Genomic DNA, 20,187 nt, shown 5'->3' with positions numbered 1-20,187 from the left:
TCTCCCTCCATTCACGCCAACGCTATGGCTGACATTGCCGTGGGAATTGTGGTCAACTACAGGTGGGAACGGGCCGATTCTTTTATACTATCATTTATCAGTGGAAGTCCGAGTCTTCAGATTCGCACGAGGTTTGACCTCACAATTTGCAAGTTCGTGGATGTTCACACGTGGGAACAATTGTTGTTTGCTTCCGCTAAAATGAAAACAAAGAGTATCTCTGAAAATAGCCCAAACACAGTTGAATCAAATCAATTCATTCATGAAGAAGATGTTAACTTATTTTACTTCAAAATATAGTAGTCCCCCATCCTCCCTCCTCCCCCCCCCCAAAAAAAAAGAAAAGAAGAATACATTACAATCTATAAACAAAGATAAGTGAGTGTTGGATCTAAGATTATTTGAAATTTTTAAAAATATTTTTGTTAATTGTCTGATGATGTTATGCATGCGACATAAAAAAAATGATTAGACAAATGATTACAACATGTTCACATAATTTTGAAAAAAAATAATGTTTTTCAAATACTGTCAACTTAGAAAATGTTGTTGTTATTCGAATGCCAACACACTCACTTTGGTAAAACCATCCTAGGAAGACTATTCTAATTCTTTGTTTTCGTGTGTGTGTGTCTGTTGGTAATAGCGGCACAAGAAAAAAAAAACAAAATACTCCCTGAAGAACGGTAAAAGTAAAAGGGAGTAGCTAAAATTTCAACTGTCTGCCCATACCCTTTCAAACCTTAAAAGTTCCACGTCATTTACCATCCGACAAAAACAACATGTCGTAGCGTTTTACACTTTTTCTTGAAAGAAAAGAAGAAGAAAAAAAGAAGGCCTTTGGTTGGATAATCAATAATAATAGCTTTCGAGTCCGGGGGTAACTGTAACTATACAATGCAGAGAATACAAGAACGGTCAAGAATATCCAAAAGTCTGGAGGAGCTGGAATGCATCACTTCACAGCCAGGAATCTGCACTAATAAATTGGGTTTAAAAAATTAATAATATTAAGCAGAGACGGCCATTTTGTTACATCATATTCACAGCAACTTTACCGTCTTAACCTCCCGAAGCCAAAAGACTGAACTACTGCTTCGCCAGCCAGCCAGCCAGCCAGCAAGCTAGGGCCGGTCTTTCTCATTTTTGCCTTTGATTTTTCCTTCTGATGAATATAGTCCAACCACCACTAAACATATAACAACTTAAAAAAATCTCCACTTTTCCTCCTCTCAGCCGCCTTTACTCAGGTTTGCTTCATTCCTGACTTCAATTAATGCTTGACCATTGATTTCTCTCCCCGTCTGCTGCTTTATATACTAATTTATAACTCCTTTCTTTATAGTCGTTGGGGAACAAACAAGATTGGCGCTTCAACCTTTTGATGAAGTGAGATTGTGAATTTGAGCTGTTTTTGCAACTGGGAATTTGGTTTTTATGTGTTTGGTAAAGTTGTTGAGGAGAAATATTTTTCTTTCTGATTGGGTGGTCTTGTGATTGATGAATTGGTAATTAGTTCCTTGATCTGGGATTATTTTTGTTCTTCTATTTATTGAACTAAATTTGATAGGGAATTCGGCCTTTAAGGTTCTCATGATGCTGTGATAACTGAGTTCAGAATGTTCTGATTTTTTGGTTCTCTTGCATTAATATCTTTGCTTCTAACTCGGGGTTTGAGCTCTCCTCTTTCATAAAAATTGGATCTTTCTTAATTCAGTTTCTGTTTGGAGGTACCTTGGCACCAGAGTTCTTGGTGATGTTCCATTGAAATTTTAAGTGCTTATGAATATTTCGGCTGGTTTGTCTGGAGCTGTTTCAGAATTTTGACTTCAGGGTATATGGTCTTTTCTAGTTTAAGATACAGCATATCTGCTTTTCTTCAGCTTCTGGATTAAATTCTAAAGACTGATTGGCTTGAGAACCGTGTTTTGAGAGGTTGCTTTAGCGTTGTTGAATCAAATTCTGCATATCATTTGAGTTTATAGCACACAACTACTCTTTCACCTTTGCCAGTTTGTTGTGTTCAAGTTGCTTCTGATTTCTTGGCTTGGCGTAGGAGTTGCAGCTGAGTTTATCCCTTGTGGAGCCTTGAGATTTAGCAATGCTAACACCATTTCTTGGATTTGGAAGATGGAATTTGTGGGCCGTAGTACATCGCTGACCATCACAGTGGTAGTTTTGAGTTTATTGGTGTTGGTGCAGTTGCCAGGACTATCAGCTTCTGGTTTATTAATTGATTCGAATACTTGTGGAACATACCATATTGGCTATTCAGATGATCTTAAAGAGAGATTGTTCTACATTGATGGAAAATTAGTAGATAGAAATTTGTTTTGCAAAGCTCTCAAATTCTATCAAGAGAATCATTGCTTCATTAGGGGAAACGCTAGAAATCAACATTGCAGTTTGTACGATTCATTGGGTAAGATCCATTCACCTTATACCTGTCCTGAATGCTATTCTGTTGGACAAAATGTTATTTGAATTCTTAGTATATAGTCATGTTCGGTTAGTTTCACTTAGATGTTTACTTTCTATGAGAATGCACGCTTTCTCTTGTTTTGCAGATGAGCTGCCTTTCAGGGCAGGAAGAAAAATTTTGAAGGAAGGAGTAAGAGAAGAGTCGATGGAAGATCATTTTAAAACACAGCAAATGGAGGACAAAGAAGCCAAGTATGTCATATTAACCCCAAAAAACTTGGCCATGGCAGCACCTGGAGTTCTTCTTCTTTGCTGTGGCTTAGTTTGTCCTTGCTTTCGTGCAAGAAGAAAAGAAAGTTCTGTTCCTGTATTTGAGAAGGAACCAAATTCAAGTGAGTATTATTGTGTTCCTATTTGATCGCAAGATAATAAACAGAAGCAAAGATAGTAAAACGATTTCCCTTGTATTGATAGTCTTACGATAGATTCACTTCTTTTGATCTTTGTGGTTATTTACACTTTTAGTATTTTTTTTTTTTTTTGCAGTGGACTCAGTTTCCTCTTTAGAAATCAATTCAGTTCCCGAAAAAATTCCACCCAGTCCTTTACGGGTGCCACCTAGTCCTCTACGGGTGCCACCTAGTCCTTCTAGGTTTTCAATGTCACCAAAACTTGATAGAGTTGGATCTGTTCATCTAAATATGAGTCAAGTTGTGAGAGCTACCCAAAATTTCTCACCATCATTAAAAATAGGTGAAGGAGGTTTTGGAACGGTTTACAAAGCACAGCTACCTGATGGCCAGGTTGTTGCCATTAAACGTGCTAAGCAGGTAACTGACTGCATCAAAACTCGATCTAGAGTTTGAAATAATTTACAATATCTTATATTTCCATCTGCAATGTGGACTTTGCATAATAATATGGTGTGAGACCAAATACATTTCTCCATTTTTTTGATACTCCAGGATGATAAAACACTATCCCTTTCACTCTTTTAGTTAGCAGTTTATATGTAAAGAAAGTTGAAATAGGCTCAAGACTAGTATCATGTGTTTTATTAAGTTTTTGACTGGCGCTGTGAGGCATTGTTAGACATCTTTTCTGGGAATTTGTATTCTCCTTTCCCAATCCCTCAATCAACCAGCCAAGTGATTAAAAAAGCTGAAAAAAAAAAAGAAAGAAAGAATGAACATTGAGGCATAAACCTTCAGGTTTACATTTTTCTTGAATGAAGCAAATTCTAAGTTGATTTAGTATGAAAAAAGACTAGGCTTCGAGGTTTCCTTCTTTAGATGTACCAAGTACAGTTACATCACTTTGCTTTAAAGATTAACGGAAAAAGAAAAAAGAAAACATTAAATGGAGGATTTTTTACCATTTATTTGAAAGGGAGAAATCTTGAACATTATACAGGGAAGATGTTATGTATGTGTGTACTACCTGTTAAACCTTACTTTAGGTTCAATTATCTTTGAGATTTTCCTGGCCAAAAGATTATATACTACTCAAAATATGACCAAGGCAGGCATCAGGATTTTGATTAGTTGCTGAACATGTTGACTGATTGTTATTCTGTTTATCCACAAAGCTAATGCAGTCAAGGCTACATGTCAGTGTAGGGTGAAAAAATGCAATAGACTAAGTTTTAACAAAACTTAACCAGTGATGAGTTCAGACATGTGAAGAAATTATTTTAGGGATTTCCATAAGTTGTGATTTTGGTGAGTCCAATATCAGTTTAATATTGTCTTTGAAACCATGGAACTTGCTTAAATAGTGACATTGGTGTAGAGTTTGATCTAAGTCACCATAACTCGATCAATGACATGACCAAATTTGATCAGTTCTAGGTCCCTTCCCGAAAAGGAACTCCCACATCCTTGATGGAATGATAAGAATTTGGAAACCTAAATCATTTTACACTATTTAATACTGCTCTATCTTTGCAACAGTAAAATTGAGTCTGTGTATCCACTTTGATCTTAGGTAATTTCTTCCTGGTGTTAATGTATGTCTAGCTTTGCTGGTGATGGAACCATGAGTGACCGAAGGTTATCTCACCTTGTTTTTTCAGTATAGTTTGTTTGATAAAAAGTTGAAACAACTTTTGTGTTTTTTTAGATGTAAAGATCCAAACTTTTTTCTGGCTACTTATTCTCATGAATCTATTGCTTTCCAAGGCTTATGAGTTGCTGACACTTACCTTTCACAGGAGTACTTTGACACCCTACGAACTGAGTTTAGAAGTGAAGTTGAACTACTGGCCAAAATTGATCATCGGAATCTGGTCAAGTTACTTGGTTATGTTGATAGAGGAAATGAGCGCCTTATTATTACAGAATATGTACCAAATGGTACTCTAAGAGAACATCTGGATGGTAAAGAATTTTGACTCTTAAACCATTAGCATTATGCAAAATGAGGAAAATGACCAACTGATGGTCCGTAATATATCTTGCAGGTCTACGAGGCAAAACCTTGGACTTCAATCAGCGACTTGAGATTTCTATTGATGTTGCTCATGCCTTGACGTATCTGCATCTGTATGCAGGTGACTACCTTATATATCTATATAGCCGATTCACTTCCTACTTACTGCACAAAATCTCATTGAAGGATAATACTCAACTTGGAACTTTAGGAACCAGTCGAAAAAAAAGCATCTAAATTTGAAGGGCTTCTTGTTTTTGCTATAAAATGCCAATTTTTAGCATACTGTTATAGAAATTATCAATAAGTAAAACTTTTTACGAGCTGACCCACTTGAGATCTCCAAATAGATGATAAGCTAAATAGTGCATAATCTGGACCAAGGAAACATCCACCCTAAGCAGCAACAAAATCGTGCTTCAATGATTAGCTAAATAGTGCATAATCTGGACCAAGGAAACATCCACCCTAAGCAGCAACAAAATCGTGCTTCAATGCTCTTTTCTTTTATCAAAGGAGAAGACAACCTTTAGGTTTCTCTTGCAATTAGTTATCACAATGGCATTATTTTGTAGATTAATGTTATGAGGATCTTAAACTGCATCGTACGAAATTAAAGCAGTTTACTGGTTTCTATTGAAGACACTCTTACAGTTAACCATACTGGTTAGTCTATCGTGTTAAATGCTGATATTCACTTTAACATTTTCTAATTCCATTTCGAAAGCCTTTTGCTATTTCAAATGTGCTTCTCCTATCATTCTGCTTTTTGAGTATTTGGTGGAAAGACATGATCATAATTGTTGACTTTGCTGCAGAGAAGCAAATAATCCACAGAGATGTGAAGTCATCCAATATTCTTCTGACCGAAAGCATGAGAGCCAAAGTTGCCGATTTTGGATTTGCAAGGCAAGGAGAGATGGACTCTGATAAAACACATGTTTCGACTAAGGTTAAAGGAACAGTTGGTTACTTGGATCCAGAATATATGAAGACTTATCAACTCACATCGAAGAGTGATGTATACTCATTCGGGATTCTGTTAATAGAAATTTTATCAGGTCGTCGTCCAGTGGAGTTGAAAAAACCTGCTGAAGAGAGGGTGACAATTAGATGGGTATGTTTCTTTTCCTCGTCTTTTTGACAACAATTTGACTTGGCTGCCAAGACTTTAAAAGCTATTTCACTTGGCTAGCTAGTTTTACTCTTAACATTTATGGCTTGTGCACTTCCCATGTACCTAATCGCATGCGTTCTTGAAAGGCCAAGGGATCTGTCTGGAGTAAATTTGCTTAAGAGTCTGTATTAAAACAATGGTGTTTGTCTTGGAAGTCTTCCTGTATGATTTAATATCATATGGTAGTCATAAGTTCCTCCTGTCAGGTTCATGAACATCCACGTACCAATCAGTAGGTATTGTTTTCAACTGGGACTTGGATTAGTAGGTGAAGACTAAAAGGGAAAAACAAAGCAGAAAGGGAATAAAATGCATAAGATCAATCTAGTGAGCTGCTTGGTTTGCATCATCAATGTCAAAGGAATTTTTAGTTGCTATCTTGCTGATCCTCCTGTTCTGAGACAGTACTTCTTATGCTACATTTTGTTTGAATTCTTCGGCAATGATCAAAATGCATTGTGTTGAACATCTCTGCAGTTTTTCATTGAGATCTATTCTGTCCCATGCTATGCGTATAACTGTGCTACGGTTGATGACCTTTCTCAGTCAAGGAACTTTAGTAGTCAAATTTGTGGAATTACTAAGTCAAAAATTTTTTTTTTTTGAGTGTAAGTGGGAGGACTCAAACCCAGGATCTCTCACTTACACTCCCTCCCCACCAACCCACCAACCACCCAACCCATAATGATTTCCTAGGCAGAAAGACCTAGTGAATATGGCCCTAATTTTCCACAAGCAAATAACAGCTCCATGCTCTTTCCTGCCTCATTGGATTTGATCAGAATTAAGAGACCACTGTCTAATGACTTCTTGGTCATTTGTTGGGCTGGCATCATTCAAGAGTCCAAGTTTCAGTGCTTCCTGTCACATTAAATGTTCTGATTTTACAGCATATATCTTCCAAAAATACATTAGTTGGAGACATTAATTTAGTTCTGTTTGTAGATAGATAGTTGATAGCTGCTGACTCTCTGTTAGAAGGGGCAAAGTGAACTGATTTTATGATGATGAAAATTCTGTACCCTTTTTGTAAATTTGAAATAGCATAGTGGTAGGAATAAGTGCAAGATTGAGTCGAAGTCTGTAATGTTTGATGAGTTATGCCGTGACTAATGTAAATGTGCAACAATTGATTACTGAACATATGTGTGTGTGTGTGTGTGTGTGTATTTGAGGATTATCCAGTTGCTTGCCCTTACTTTTCCTGGTCGGATGGAACTTAGGGTGATAAGTCTGTTGAGCGTGCATATCAGTCTGTTGAATTACCTTTGAGTGCTTTGAGGCTTCGGTAAAAGTGGCAAGTTAGCTTTTAATTCTTAAAAATTAAAATCTCAACCAGATTTGGATTGTTTACAACACCTCTCCCGTTGTGTGCATGCAGGCTTTTGGCAAGTATAGTGAAGGAAATGTTTATGACATGCTCGACCATCAAATGCATGAAACAATAGACAGGGAGATACTAGTGAAGATGTTTGGTTTAGCTATCCAGTGCGCAGCACCTACACGAGCTGATCGTCCAGACATGAAGGTAGTGGGAGAGGAATTGTGGGCAATTAGAATGGACTACATGAGAAGGGGAAGGAGGGAGTGACTTGGAAGTTTGTAGTGGCTTTTTATGTTGATGCTGTATAGAAAAACCCTGTTTTGACAATTTTCTGTTGGCCTTTATTTTCGTCAATTCCACGTTTTTCGCTTATGATAATGATCCGTTGCCTCATACTTGGTGCTCGTCAATTGTGTAGATGCATTTGTATTAGCTTTTGGCTTTGCGTCACTCACGGTACCCTATTCGAAAGGATGATAGCTGTTAACGACTGCAATACTTGAATGAATTACATCGTTAGTACAGAACATTGCTCTTCGGAACAAATTGCAGAACACTTGCATAATTCGTTGTCCCATTGTTTCGTTTTCTTTTGCTTCGGATTTAGAACCGTGAAAGATTGAATGGATGCAAGCAAGGCGGACTGCCTATTGGCTTGATCAGGGTATGATTGATCCTTGTAATGAACGTGGTGCGGATGGAGGAAATGAAGCTACGGAGACGCTCAGGGAGTGGAAACTCACGTAAATGTGGATGGGATGTCAGCCATTTTTCAGAGCCTTTCTTTATTCCCATCCCAGTTTCTCTGCTGCATATTGCATCCCTGTAGCTACTAGTTTGAAAATGGTTTAAGAATGAGCTCAAGTATGATACTACTAGAGTAAATAATCAGTACGAATCAATCGGGTGAAAGGATGTTCAAATTTGGTTTTCAAAGAAAAGCCGTGTGTGTACATAAAAAGACCAAGAAAATGCGTTTACGGCTTAATATATTGAGAAGGGAAAACGTATGACAGATGCTTTAAAGCAATGTTCTGCTTCACACAAGTTAAGTGACTGATCAGGCGATCATTTTGAACAAGTAATCAAACAATTCAGACCTTATCTATAAATTAACCTGCCAACATTACTCTGTGAGTAGTCTTCCCGCAATCAAGATTCAAGAATGAAGATGGGGTATTCCAAGTGGTTGTTTGCAACTGCATTCCTCCTCCTCCTGCTGCTGGCGCTGGCCATTGCCCATGACACAGGTCTGGACATCTCCATTTTTTCTTGTTCTGTCTCATTCGGGTGAAATTATAATATTCTACGCAACCTTTTGACTTGTGCATATTGAGCATGAACCTACTACAGTAATTGTGCACTTATATGACACCCTTTAATCCGGGGACAGGAAGAAAAGATATTTCATATTTGTAGCTTAATTGTGCGTGTATTTCTTTCGGAAATCTATCGAGGATGAATCTCCTAAAATTTCTTCACTCGAGCCACAAAAAAATTTTTTTTTTTTCTTCTTTACACAAACGGGTCTAAAATAGCCAGATTAGACCATGTACGGAGTTCTTTGTATGAAAAGATTGATCGTTTTAAACATCTCTTGAAGCCATTAACTACTGCAGAGATGGGTCCAGTATTGTGCGGAGATACAGGAAACGAAAAGGGTCCAAGTAGAAGGAAGGCCGCGGCTGTGGCGGCAATAGAAAGGACGTGTGAGACACCGAGCAAGCGGTTCAAGGGACCTTGCGTAAAGGAGAGCAACTGCGCCGCCGTGTGCCAGACCGAAGGGTTTCAGGGAGGGAAATGCAGGGGCCTCCGCCGACGCTGTTTCTGCACCAGACCTTGTTTGTCATCTTAAACCATCGAGACTGCAGCTTGTGTTCGTGACTACGTAAAATAATAATAACTACTACTACATACAGATAGATATGACCCTCTTGGAATATGCATTCTATCAAGAAGAAGAATATTCACAAAATCATCATCAATCAGTACAAGAAGAAATCTTAAGATTGAAGTATTAGATACTGAGCTAAGGAGGGAAAAAACAAAAGTTGCCATACCGAGCAGATTAGTTAATCATAAAATATACTACATAGTTATACAATTGGCCCAAACGACTTTTGCTGTTGCTGTTGGACGGAAATTGGAGACTCAATAAAGCTTTCTACTTACTTTGCATTATTCACGGATCCATCAAGACTATTCGTACATTTCAGTATTTTTGTCCTGTCCTTTACAATGGAAGGACGTTTTATCTTCTGTTTGGTACAGGGGCTTGTTTATTTCCTTGCCCATTGAATTCTCTCACGACGATCAGCCTAAAGAAAAGAAAACGATCATTTAGCTAAGCTGAGATTGAGTATGGAACCAGAAGAAAGAGTCCTCACGAGACCGGCGGATTCTTTGAGAAATTTGTTAGCTTTGATGTAATGGCGTTACCACACCCAGGGCCTTGAGCCCTCTTTTCAAACGGCAGACAAAAAAAAATAAAATTGGAGGACGGCGATTCTGCATCTGCTTTTCAACATGCTCTAAAACTCTTGTTCCCTTTGGTCCGGCAGTTAAAGTAAACAATATATTTTGTGCTCAAGTGATATTTGTACAGTTTATGGACGATAGAGACGATGATGCAGAAGAAGACATAAATTTGAACTGGCCATGATAAGGAGGGTTATCTCTTCGGGCGGGCTCAAGGGATATCTATCCCGACTAATTTTCCTTTGCTTTCTCTTTTGCATTTAGCTTTTAATGTTCTGTACCAAAGGGATGAGACAACACATTGACCAGGCATCTCGTGAGTCCTGCCCATTCTGTGAATTCACGAAATATCATGCAAGTGCTACTCGCCACCTTATTCAGTCCGTTTGATGAATCTGAATTTAAAATCTAAACACCACTGAAACAGCTAATGTGCTGAATTTTAAGCACGAAAAAGAAAATTCGATTGAGCGCTTAGTAAGTTGAATTGTACAGTATCCTAATTCGATTTCCCCATGCACAATTCCGCCCCGCTTACTATTATCCATTTCTCCTTTTTCACTTGCTAATGGTCATATAAATATCATCCATCCATCCTGGTTTGGCAGGAGAGAGTTTTCAATGAGGGTAGTAACGTTATGAAATTATGAACAACAGTAAATGCAGTAAGAGTCGAAAAATCCTGCACGGAAGATATTACTAGGCTCCCTATTTCTCAAGAATTGATGAAGACTCGACAAAGAAAGGGCCTTTAAGAAAAATCTGTCCTGACTCAATGACTCATCTTACAAGTGGTGGCGCTGTCACACTGTCCTTACTACTGCAGCAAGTAATGGCACCGCTGAAGCTACCTACCAAGCTCTCTCATTTCAAATCATGCATGCATGCATCTCTGATCTCTCTGCAACCATTTCTGCCGCCAACTGTCGGGCACGTTCTGTGGATAGATATTTTTTGACCTATTTTTTCATTTATATCAATCGTATCTGGCTACCGATCAATTGGAAGACTCGAGTACGTTATGAAACATTTCAAGCCCTATAAATAAACCAGCATAGAGAGGCTTCCTCACCCACTTTCCACGCTCCATTACGAACGAGTCCTTCCGATCTCTGTAATATGAAGACGATGACGTATTCAATGCGCCTGTTCGCAACTGCATTCCTCCTGCTGATGCTCTTCATGTCCACAGGTCTACACCATGCCATCTCCTCCTTGTTTTTGTTATCTTTTCGATTCAACGTTCTACACATTTTTTCTGTGCTCTTATCATTTTGAGTTTGTTCCAAACCATGCATGATGAACATTATTACATCTTGGACCGACAACTTTCTTCCCTCTGATGCCTTCGCTAGCGTGGTTCTTGTTACACGTTTAAACGACCACTGTGGCTAATAATCAATCATCTCTAATTGGTTTTTTGTATCGTGATATGCTTGCGTTAAAACAGAGATGGATCCAGTGAGGGTGGCAGAGGCACGGACGTGCGAGTCACAGAGCCACCGGTTCAAGGGAACGTGTGTAAGAAAGAGCAACTGTGCAGCTGTGTGCCAGACCGAAGGCTTTCCAGGAGGGGAGTGCAGGGGCGTCAGAAGGCGCTGTTTCTGCAGCAAACCTTGTTAGATCATCTTCTTCACTTGACTCCCCTGATCGCCTGAGATTGTTCCACACCTTTTCCACTCCGCTCTAGTAGTACTATTGTAATCCTCTAATGTCAGCCCCGAAATAAATTGCTAGTCCCTTTCAAACACGGAGCTACTTTGTTCATGGTGTTTGCTGCACAGTATTGTTTTTGGAAATAGGTGCCACTGGATGTGCACGGCCTATTTGGTTGCAATTTTTTTTTTTTTTTTTTTTAAAAAATTTTGGTGGCGTTTGAGTTTTCTGGTAGTAGTCCATATACAAGTAGTGCGAATAATGTGAGTGGGGTTTAGTAGGATATGAGAAATGGCAACTTATTCCGAAAGAGAGTCATAACTAGAATTATTAGGAAAACTTAAGGCCCAGAGGATGCTATTCAGGGGCCTTACTGATCAACAAATTTCCAAAGGAAACTAGTTTTAAAATTCAGCCATGCTATGTCTAAATTTAAGACGGGAGGGACACATGGTGGCTCCCAGATTAGCTTGAGATCTTCTAGTTTAGACAAGTAGAGATCCTAATCCACAGATACATCTTATAATAGCAGCCTTCAGAGCTAGCTGTTATTATAAACAATAACTGCGATGAAGCAACGAGAACAGAACGTGAAAATGTGAATCGGCATGCCACATTGTCAAAACCACCGTCATTGCCAAGCAATCCGGTGACTGTTTTTTCTCACCCTCTTTGATGAATTGGCTCTTTACTTGTATCTCATATACGTCATCCTTCTCACCCTCTGCTTCTGCTTATACGCTTCCATCTAAACGGGTGAAATAATAGCATATCAACCAGACCATAACTCAACAGGTCTGGCGGCAGCAAGATTTGCCATGGACCATCTTTTAGATGATCCCTATGAATTCTCTACATCAAAAGGAAGTCTTAGAAAAATAATATGTCATATTACCTTTCCAGAGCCAGTACAGCCACAAGGGCTGCCTCGTAGCAGTGCTTTGGTAAAAAGTCGCTAAAAAATTTTACTCCAACTCGGCCACTGAAATCTCAATCTTCTCCACCTGCTCCTCAACGACAAGGGATGCACATTCAGTACGTGTTCTGGCATGAAATCATGCCTGGTCAATATCCCCACAACTGGCACTCCCTGAGAAAACAAAAAACAGCATTTACAGGCAGTTTGAGCAGGATAAAAATATAAACATATAAAAATAAAGATTGGAGAATAGAAGTTGACTTGTAAAAGAACGGATGCGCGCAGATGATACAAGCAGTTAGGAGTCCTATTCAATCAATATCCCTACAGAAGAAAAACATACGGTGAACGAGACTTCAATTACTCAATCATTTTCATGACTTGAACATGAATCATGGACCCATGTTTGACCCAACAAGAACTTGTCTTGAACAATCGAGGCAGCGAAAGGATCTATCTTGATCAGGTTATGAATAAATTGGACGGATTGTATCTTGATCAGGTTATGAATAAATTGGACGGATTCTAGACAATCAAGGACTGTTCGAGATTGAATAGAAGGGTAGAATGACACCTATTGGACGGATTCTAGACAATCAAGGACTGTTCGAGATTGAATAGAAGGGTAGAATGACACCACAATTCAACGTGACCTTGAATTGATAAGTCAATTAAAAAATTTAAGAATCCTCTCAAGTATTCAAGTTGGATTTCTTGGACAAGAGATGTTGCTAACAGGACATTTTCTTTTATAATTCATCTCCAAAAAACGTTGGACTTTAAGGCTCTTTTATAGCCTTTACAAAGACTCAAAAGAAATCTAATTAAATTAGGAAACTTTTTAACTAAACCTAACTCAATTCTAGCTAGGAAACTAATTCGACTCTTAAGGCTTAACTATGATCAACATGACCTAACCTTTTAATTAACCAAACTAATGATTCATTTAACTCCTAAGCTAACATGAATCGGCCCAACTAACAATACTTGGACCAACCACAACAATTGGCTGGAAAATATCATAAACACATGATACTAAGGACTTAATAACTAAGTAAACACACTAATTCTCAAGAAAGGAATGGCTGGAACGTTGGACTTCAATTACTCAACCATCTTCATGACTTGAACATGAATCATGGACCCATGTTCGTATCATGTAATCATTGCAGTAATCTCTCTCTGAAAAACAGAGAATTGTTTCAGCTATGAAGGATGCGAGAGAGAGAGGGGGGGTTGCCAGTAATGAATATAGATAGTGATGTATATCATACGTGTAAGACAGGCAGTAAGAAATGAAAGCTGACTAGTCATGAAAGCAGAGACTAACGTAACTCCTACTTGCAAGACAGACAGTAAGTAATGAAACATTTTCAGTTCCAAAAAAGAATGAAAACAAAAGTGATGGGGAGAGAAATGAGGCGCATTTGAAATTGCAACTAATAAAAAACAAGAGGATAAGTTGCTGTCAAAGTGATATTTTGTCATATCAGAATAAGTACATGGTAAAATTCTTACTCCAGGTATTTTTGGAACAACCAGCACATGCCTCAAACCGACTTCCCGGAAAAGTATAAGAGCCTTTGCCAAGGACATCGTCTCTACCACAGAATATGGTGAAGTGTTAATAAAAGGATGCAAATCTACGAACATATTCATCTCTTCATCTGACAAATCTATATCTTCAATCCTGTCTCCATTTCCCAAACCCTTCTTTGCAAAATCATCTGCCATGAACCCTTTAAAGGCATCAGAGAAATTAGGCATTGGACTATGCAAAAAAGCTTTCTTCTTCAGCAATGTGATGAGATGGGCACGGAGGATAAGACCAACCAAAACTGGGGCTTCAGAAAATGGGGGCTCATCCACCACCGGAAACCCATTATGCCCAGTTGTCTTGAGGACATGAACTATATTAGCAACCTTCTCAATGCCTTGGAAAAGCCGAAGTGGGCCGGTGACCACATCCCTAACTGTCAGTTGCCTCATGTACGGTTCAGCATGAGCTTCTAAGTAAGGAAAACCCTTTGACCTCATAATCAGATCGTATATATTTCCATTAAATGCATCAGCTACAGTCTTGGAAATAAGAAGAACCAGCATTATTAGGGGCAGCAATAATAGATTGTTTGTAAGTTCCAAGATAATAACACACAAAGAAACAGTCATCCTCATAGATCCACCAAGAAGAGAAGCAGAACCTAGGACAGCAAAAAGGCCATGGTTGAGAGTTGAGCGTGAACCAATTAGCATTCCTACAAGCCGTCCATAAGACGCACCAGTAACAATAACAGGTACAAAGAGACCTGTAGGTGCGACAATGCCATAACTAAAGATGCTCAGGAAAAAACAGGTGACGAAGAAGATTAGCATTGAAGAGTGCTGGAACTCAGCATCAGTATTCTTGCTGAAAAGGTTTTTGATTGCATCATCATTTGTATTGAAAAAGAGGCTGGCTAAATCATTGTAGTGACCAGGGGCACACTGAAATTTCTTATAATTCCCAGACCGGCCAATTGTTGGACAAGGCTCTGAAGGATCAAGCGGACAAGGACGGCAAGATGCAATCCATGGTAATCCAAATAGAAGACAGGATGTGCATATGGATATACAGCAAGCAAGAATTATCTTGAAAAAAGTGCCTTTCCTGGAATTGGAAACAGAAAACATTGGATAATGTATCTGCATGTGCCTTAAAAAAAGGAAAAGGAAAATCTTGAAAGCAGAAGTTATAGTTTGGGAACTTACTCATTAATCAGATTGTAGATTCGGAGAACCTTTTCAAGTAAACTATTGTACAAACTTCCCAATATGCCCCCTACAACTCCAAGAAGTATTACTGGAGGCACATCCCATAGGTGATAGGGAATATCAGCTGAGGTCACATCATACATGATTAGCCCCCCTTTACCAAATAGTCCACATTTTCCTCTCAAACAAACATCAATCAAAGCACGAAGGACAATCGCAACAATAGCAGCTGTGAAGAAAGCTCTCCACAGAAGAGCACTTCTCCACCTGCAGAATAAATAAATCTTTCAGTGCCTGAACAGATGTTATAAAAAGAAGTTCCCAATGGAAATAAATAGTTCCTAGAAAAAGCATCATATTTACATCAAGTGCCAAATAGTGAGAGGGGACAGTGTTGATTTGCGTCCAATGTGACAAACATACTGGTAACATCATCTTTAGGATGTGGGACAGAATCATATTGCTAATTCAGGGTGGTTCTAAGAAACATCTGGAAGACCGACGAACGAAGTTGTACAGGTTGATGTGATATAGAGGAAATGGAGCAGAAAGACAGAGTGAATGACCCATTCCTAAATCAAGAAATCAGTTTTCCCAATTACAGCACAAAGTGTACATATAATCTAATAACTTAAGCCCATTAGTGCACAGTCCTCAACTTCTCACATGCAAAGTTTATCTTACCACCATCTCACGACAAGAAACAGCAGCACCATAAAGTTTCTCTCACCAAAGGCATGAATGAGATTATTTAAAGTACACCATCCAATTCATTTCCTTCAGCTTCCTTATTGGTGTAAAAGCAAATGATCTTGTAAATTCATAAAGTTTATGGTTAATCCCAAAGGGTTAGTTCAAAACTTAGTGCTGCTAGGTACTACCTGATTTCGATAGGCTTTCCTTGCAAGCTGTCAATTCCAACTCAGCAATTCAAATCTACTAACATTACAATGACCCCCAAAATTTCCAATTTCACAAAGTAATCAAAAGTTTTTGCAAGGATAAAGTAATCCATTTAAGCCAAATACTAATCTGAACAGAGAAACACACTCAACCCTCTCTAAAAATGATTCTAACCATGATAACTTAAGACTTACAACTGCACAACCAAAGGCAAAAATTCATGAAGCAAACATCCAAAAGGAAAAAACAGAAATCTGAACATTGAAGTTACAAAAGCAGAATTAATATAATGAAATTCCCAGAACAACCAGCCTTAAATTTCAACAAAAGCATAAGTATGAGAAAACTAGAGCATCATCTGACTGATAACAAAGGTAAAGCCCGTAGGTTTAGCATACCAAGATGCCATTTCTTCGAGAGCAAATAAAACACCACCAACAGGAGCACGAAAAGCAGCAGCAATCCCAGCAGCTGATCCACAAGTTACCAGATCTCTCCGGTCTCGATCATTTTTAAAAAACCGCAGCCATTTCCAAGTTAAACCATACTTTTTTGACCCGCCCTGGCCCAAAATTGCAGCAATGCATGCACCAGTATGGACCATTGGTCCTGCCTTGCCAACATTAAGAGAGGATGACACGGCAGATATGCTACCAATAATCTGGACATTTAGGCCCATGTCAAATAACTGCCTGAATTTTATAATAGAATCTAAAAACATGAGAAACTACAATCTGTAAGAACCCAACAGTACATGGTGAAGAAAAAGCCAAAGTAAAAAAAGAAAGTAGCAGTTCTGGGCAAACTAGTCTACAAATTTCCACCAAGTGAATATTAAAACCAAGATGGGTGCTTGTAGTTGCTTAGAGTGACCATTAGAGTCACCTCCAACGAAATCTTGGTTTGCTAGATTGATTGTTAAAACAACAGGCATATCTATTATCTAAGATATGTCCCTTGGAACAGAATCTCATAATTCTCCCAAAACAATACTTAGCTACTACAATTGGATCCTAGTGGAGCGGGCTCAAACATGATGAGATAACCATTTCTTGACACATACAAGTTACACTAAGCTCTCCCAGAGCCCAAATCCCCATTAATCCAACATGTCTCATTGCTTTCCCCTCTGATTAACTGCTTAAAAGTGCTTGTACAGTCCATTAGAAGATTTATGTATACTATCATTGCCACCGTCAGTATCTATGCATTTGGCTTTCTCCCCTACCTCTCTATCTATCAATCTCACACTCTCTCTCCTCTGTCTGTGTGTGTATGTTTTTTTTTTTGGGGGGGGGGGGGGGGGGATAAGGGTGTGTGATGCATCTGAGAGTGTGAGAAAGGGGAGAGGGGGATATGGGAGCTGTTACGCAGGGTTACAAATATCACATAAGTAGTTAGATAAGTTCCAGGATGATCTGCTGTATAAAAATCTCCCACTATGCATTGATACACACAAATGATCAGAAGTTCTTGCCAAACCATGCACATATCGGTTTCAGACTGGAAATTGCTCAAAGTAAGCAGCATAAGAAGGAAAGGAAGTATAGAATAAATGAACAGAAGATATACAGACAAATTTTGTACTGATCATAATTACCTTGACAAGCAAAGTTCTTAACGAAAATATTGCTGGTGCATCTACGCCATTCAAGTAAGCCTTAACCTCTGGTATACCTGAACCAGCACATTCCGGGGCTATAAAAGCCGTAATCAAACTTGCAAAAGGTCAACGCAAAATTTGATGATGAAAAGATAGCAAAAGCTGCCACAAACCTGTTCCCAAAATTTTTAATCACGTTAATCAAACACCCTCAAAAGATTATTTTTATTAAAAAAAAACCGATCTGCAGTCTATAAACCTGCACGCTAAAGCATACTTACAAAATACCTAACCTTCATGACTTTTTGAACAAAATATTATAGCCTAACTAATCAGTAGTTCCACACCCATAAAGTCCTTAATACCATATGCAGCAAATGACAAATTACATCCCAAAATGTCGAATTAGAAACACAAAATTAACAAAACATGTTGAGTAACAACAAATTAAAAAAAAAAAAAAAGGTGAAGCATCATCACCTTCTCGCCAACATCATGTTGGAGGTGACAACAAACTTCAAACCTGCAATGTTTTCAACTGCAAGGTTGTTGAAGAAGCCCACAAGACTGACAAGAAGTCCAATAAGGAAACAGAAAGTCCATTTCATGAATATGTACTGGAAAATCTGTATCTTCCGATTACTCCTCCAATCTTGCTTGAAAAGGGCATTCTCCATAATCCTAAAGCCCAGAGATTAATAGATTCAGCCTCTAAAGCATTGCAGATTCTTAGTTAGAGAGATGATGTGAACTATAATAAACTAATTAAGTGTTAAACACGCAGTAATGTGGTAAAATTCAACAGCATCTGATATCAATTCAATCTGAAAATGATGTGAACCAGCTCAAATTGGTACGCAATGAACACATTTATCTCATCTGCGAGACAGATGAGCAGTAGCAAATGGAAAAAACGGTAAAAACATGTCCCAAAGGTCTTCCATTTTCACATATTGGTTGAATTTGACTTCCGATATAGCGCACAAAGTCAACAACAGAAGTGCCATGAAGCTTGACTCATAGTTCAATAATAACAAATCAAGTCAACATTCACGAACTGAAACCCAGCGGATGCATAAAAATATGTTCTTCTATTCGTTTATTCCCAGAACGAACAAATACTCGAATAATCGAAGCTATATTTTGGAAAGGCAAAAAAAAAAAAAGAAATGCAAGTAGGGAAGGTAAAAGCCGACGTAGTAACGTGAGTTAGTACTCGTAGTCAAGGCTTTCGATAGCGCAGAGATTAGAGCCGACGATGGCAAGTTGCGAAGTGGTATTGGAAGCTGATCTGCGAAGGGTATGATGCTGTTCTTCGTGTTGTTGTAGCAGAGGCTGTGAGAGCAAAGATTCTTCTTCCACTGCAGCCTCCGCCGGAGGTGACGCGGCAGCCATGTTACTCTGTTATTGTCAAAACGAAGTAAGAATCACCGGATTATAAGTACTGGCAATGCATTAACGAAATAGATAGAATTGGGAAAATCAGCTAGAATACGTACCGATACAGGTAGGGATGATTAATGATGAGATGGTGGAGATGGGACGGAGACTGGAGACACAGCCCAATTGGCAACGAGCGGGGATGAGTCGAGACCAGAATCCGAGCAACAAATTCAATCAATTTTTAAAACTGATGTACTGAGCAAGACAGCAAAGTTTGCTACGACCACGCCCAAACCCACCCCCGACTTCCCCTAGCTAGTTTTTTATTGGATACAAACCAGTAGGTAGAAGTAGAACACGAACCCAGCCAAATTTTGTGAAAGAAGAAAACGGATAAGGAAGCAGGGTGAGAAGGAAGAAAAAATTCCTTTTTCCGTGGGTTCTCTTTCAACGTGGTTTCCTTTTTTGTCATGCTATAGCCTATACGCTATTTTTTTTTTTTTTGGGTTTGTGGTAACCTATCTTTCGGTGTTATCGACTTGTCGTCCCAGTCCCAAGTCCCAACCAACTCCCAAAATTTCGGTGTTAGAGTTTAGAGTGGTTGTCCACCGAGGTGCAGGTTAAACTTTGAATTCATTTCCAATATTTTCTGAAAGTTTCGTCGGCGTCGGCGGAGGCAAAGTCATCCATTTGATCTTATATGGCAGTTCAATTCTTCTGAATATCATGTCGATAAAAAAAAAAGACTTGTAGTCCCATAGAATGCACCTGTTGCGCTGTCAACGGTGTCCAGCAAGGGATTGAATCGTGGATTAACTCCGTTTTGCTCTCTGAACTTGTATCACTTTTTTAACTTTTGTATTCTAAATTTTCAATTTAAATATTTTATATTCTAAATTTTCAATTTTAAATATTTTGTACCATAAATTTTTAAATCTGTTTCATTTAAATCCAATCAATGATAAATTTAATAAAATTAATGGAATAGAGGACCTATAAATTAATAACAATTAATATGTTAAAGGTGGTCAAATGGAGCAAAAAAAATTGCATTTAGAACAAAATGATACTTTACCATTAATTTATAACACTCTTTATCTCGTCAATTTTCCTAATAACATTAGTGATTGTGACCTTGCAAA

General features: G+C 38.5%; 4 protein-coding genes across 13 annotated transcripts; 3 read left to right on the top strand and 1 right to left on the bottom strand.

The window, feature by feature from the left end:
- Window positions 1-1,097: 1,097 nt before the first annotated feature.
- LOC113773210 (calmodulin-binding receptor-like cytoplasmic kinase 3) lies at window positions 1,098-7,889 on the top strand. Of its 10 annotated transcripts, none has more exons than XM_027317803.1 (9): window positions 1,098-1,250; window positions 1,346-1,389; window positions 2,057-2,422; window positions 2,568-2,813; window positions 2,968-3,251; window positions 4,634-4,799; window positions 4,883-4,972; window positions 5,670-5,968; window positions 7,410-7,889. In XM_027317803.1, exons 3-9 carry the CDS (start codon window positions 2,131-2,133, stop codon window positions 7,617-7,619), a joined length of 1,587 nt encoding a protein of 528 aa, XP_027173604.1. In that variant the 5' UTR covers window positions 1,098-1,250; window positions 1,346-1,389; window positions 2,057-2,130; the 3' UTR covers window positions 7,620-7,889. The 10 variants fall into 10 exon arrangements, with proteins under 10 accessions (XP_027173604.1, XP_027173603.1, XP_027173602.1 ...); XM_027317802.1 differs by having other exon boundaries at window positions 1,346-1,508; XM_027317801.1 differs by having other exon boundaries at window positions 1,346-1,508; window positions 1,746-2,422.
- A 634-nt stretch (window positions 7,890-8,523) lies between these two features.
- On the top strand, window positions 8,524-9,454 carry LOC113773476 (defensin-like protein). The gene is made up of 2 exons (XM_027318122.1): window positions 8,524-8,602; window positions 8,972-9,454. Exons 1-2 carry the CDS (start codon window positions 8,524-8,526, stop codon window positions 9,205-9,207), a joined length of 315 nt encoding a protein of 104 aa, XP_027173923.1. The 3' UTR covers window positions 9,208-9,454.
- Window positions 9,455-10,895: 1,441 nt separating this feature from the next.
- Window positions 10,896-11,605, top strand: LOC113773283 (defensin-like protein). The gene is made up of 2 exons (XM_027317895.1): window positions 10,896-11,022; window positions 11,281-11,605. Exons 1-2 carry the CDS (start codon window positions 10,950-10,952, stop codon window positions 11,451-11,453), a joined length of 246 nt encoding a protein of 81 aa, XP_027173696.1. The 5' UTR covers window positions 10,896-10,949; the 3' UTR covers window positions 11,454-11,605.
- Window positions 11,606-11,791: 186 nt separating this feature from the next.
- On the bottom strand, window positions 11,792-19,463 carry LOC113773282 (putative chloride channel-like protein CLC-g). Its single transcript, XM_027317894.1, is given in 9 exon segments — window positions 11,792-12,576; window positions 13,924-15,052; window positions 15,154-15,423; window positions 16,458-16,720; window positions 17,660-17,786; window positions 17,788-17,835; window positions 18,143-18,343; window positions 18,879-19,063; window positions 19,162-19,463. Coding segments are annotated over 8 exon segments (2,352 nt in total). The 5' UTR covers window positions 19,058-19,063; window positions 19,162-19,463; the 3' UTR covers window positions 11,792-12,441.
- Between the last annotated feature and the right edge of the window lie 724 nt (window positions 19,464-20,187).

Source organism: Coffea eugenioides, chromosome 6, assembly GCF_003713205.1.
Source record: "Coffea eugenioides isolate CCC68of chromosome 6, Ceug_1.0, whole genome shotgun sequence".
Lineage (NCBI taxonomy): Eukaryota > Viridiplantae > Streptophyta > Magnoliopsida > Gentianales > Rubiaceae > Coffea > Coffea eugenioides.
The sequence above is the reverse complement of the archived record's forward strand: the minus strand, read 5'-3'. Positions and strand labels throughout refer to the sequence as shown.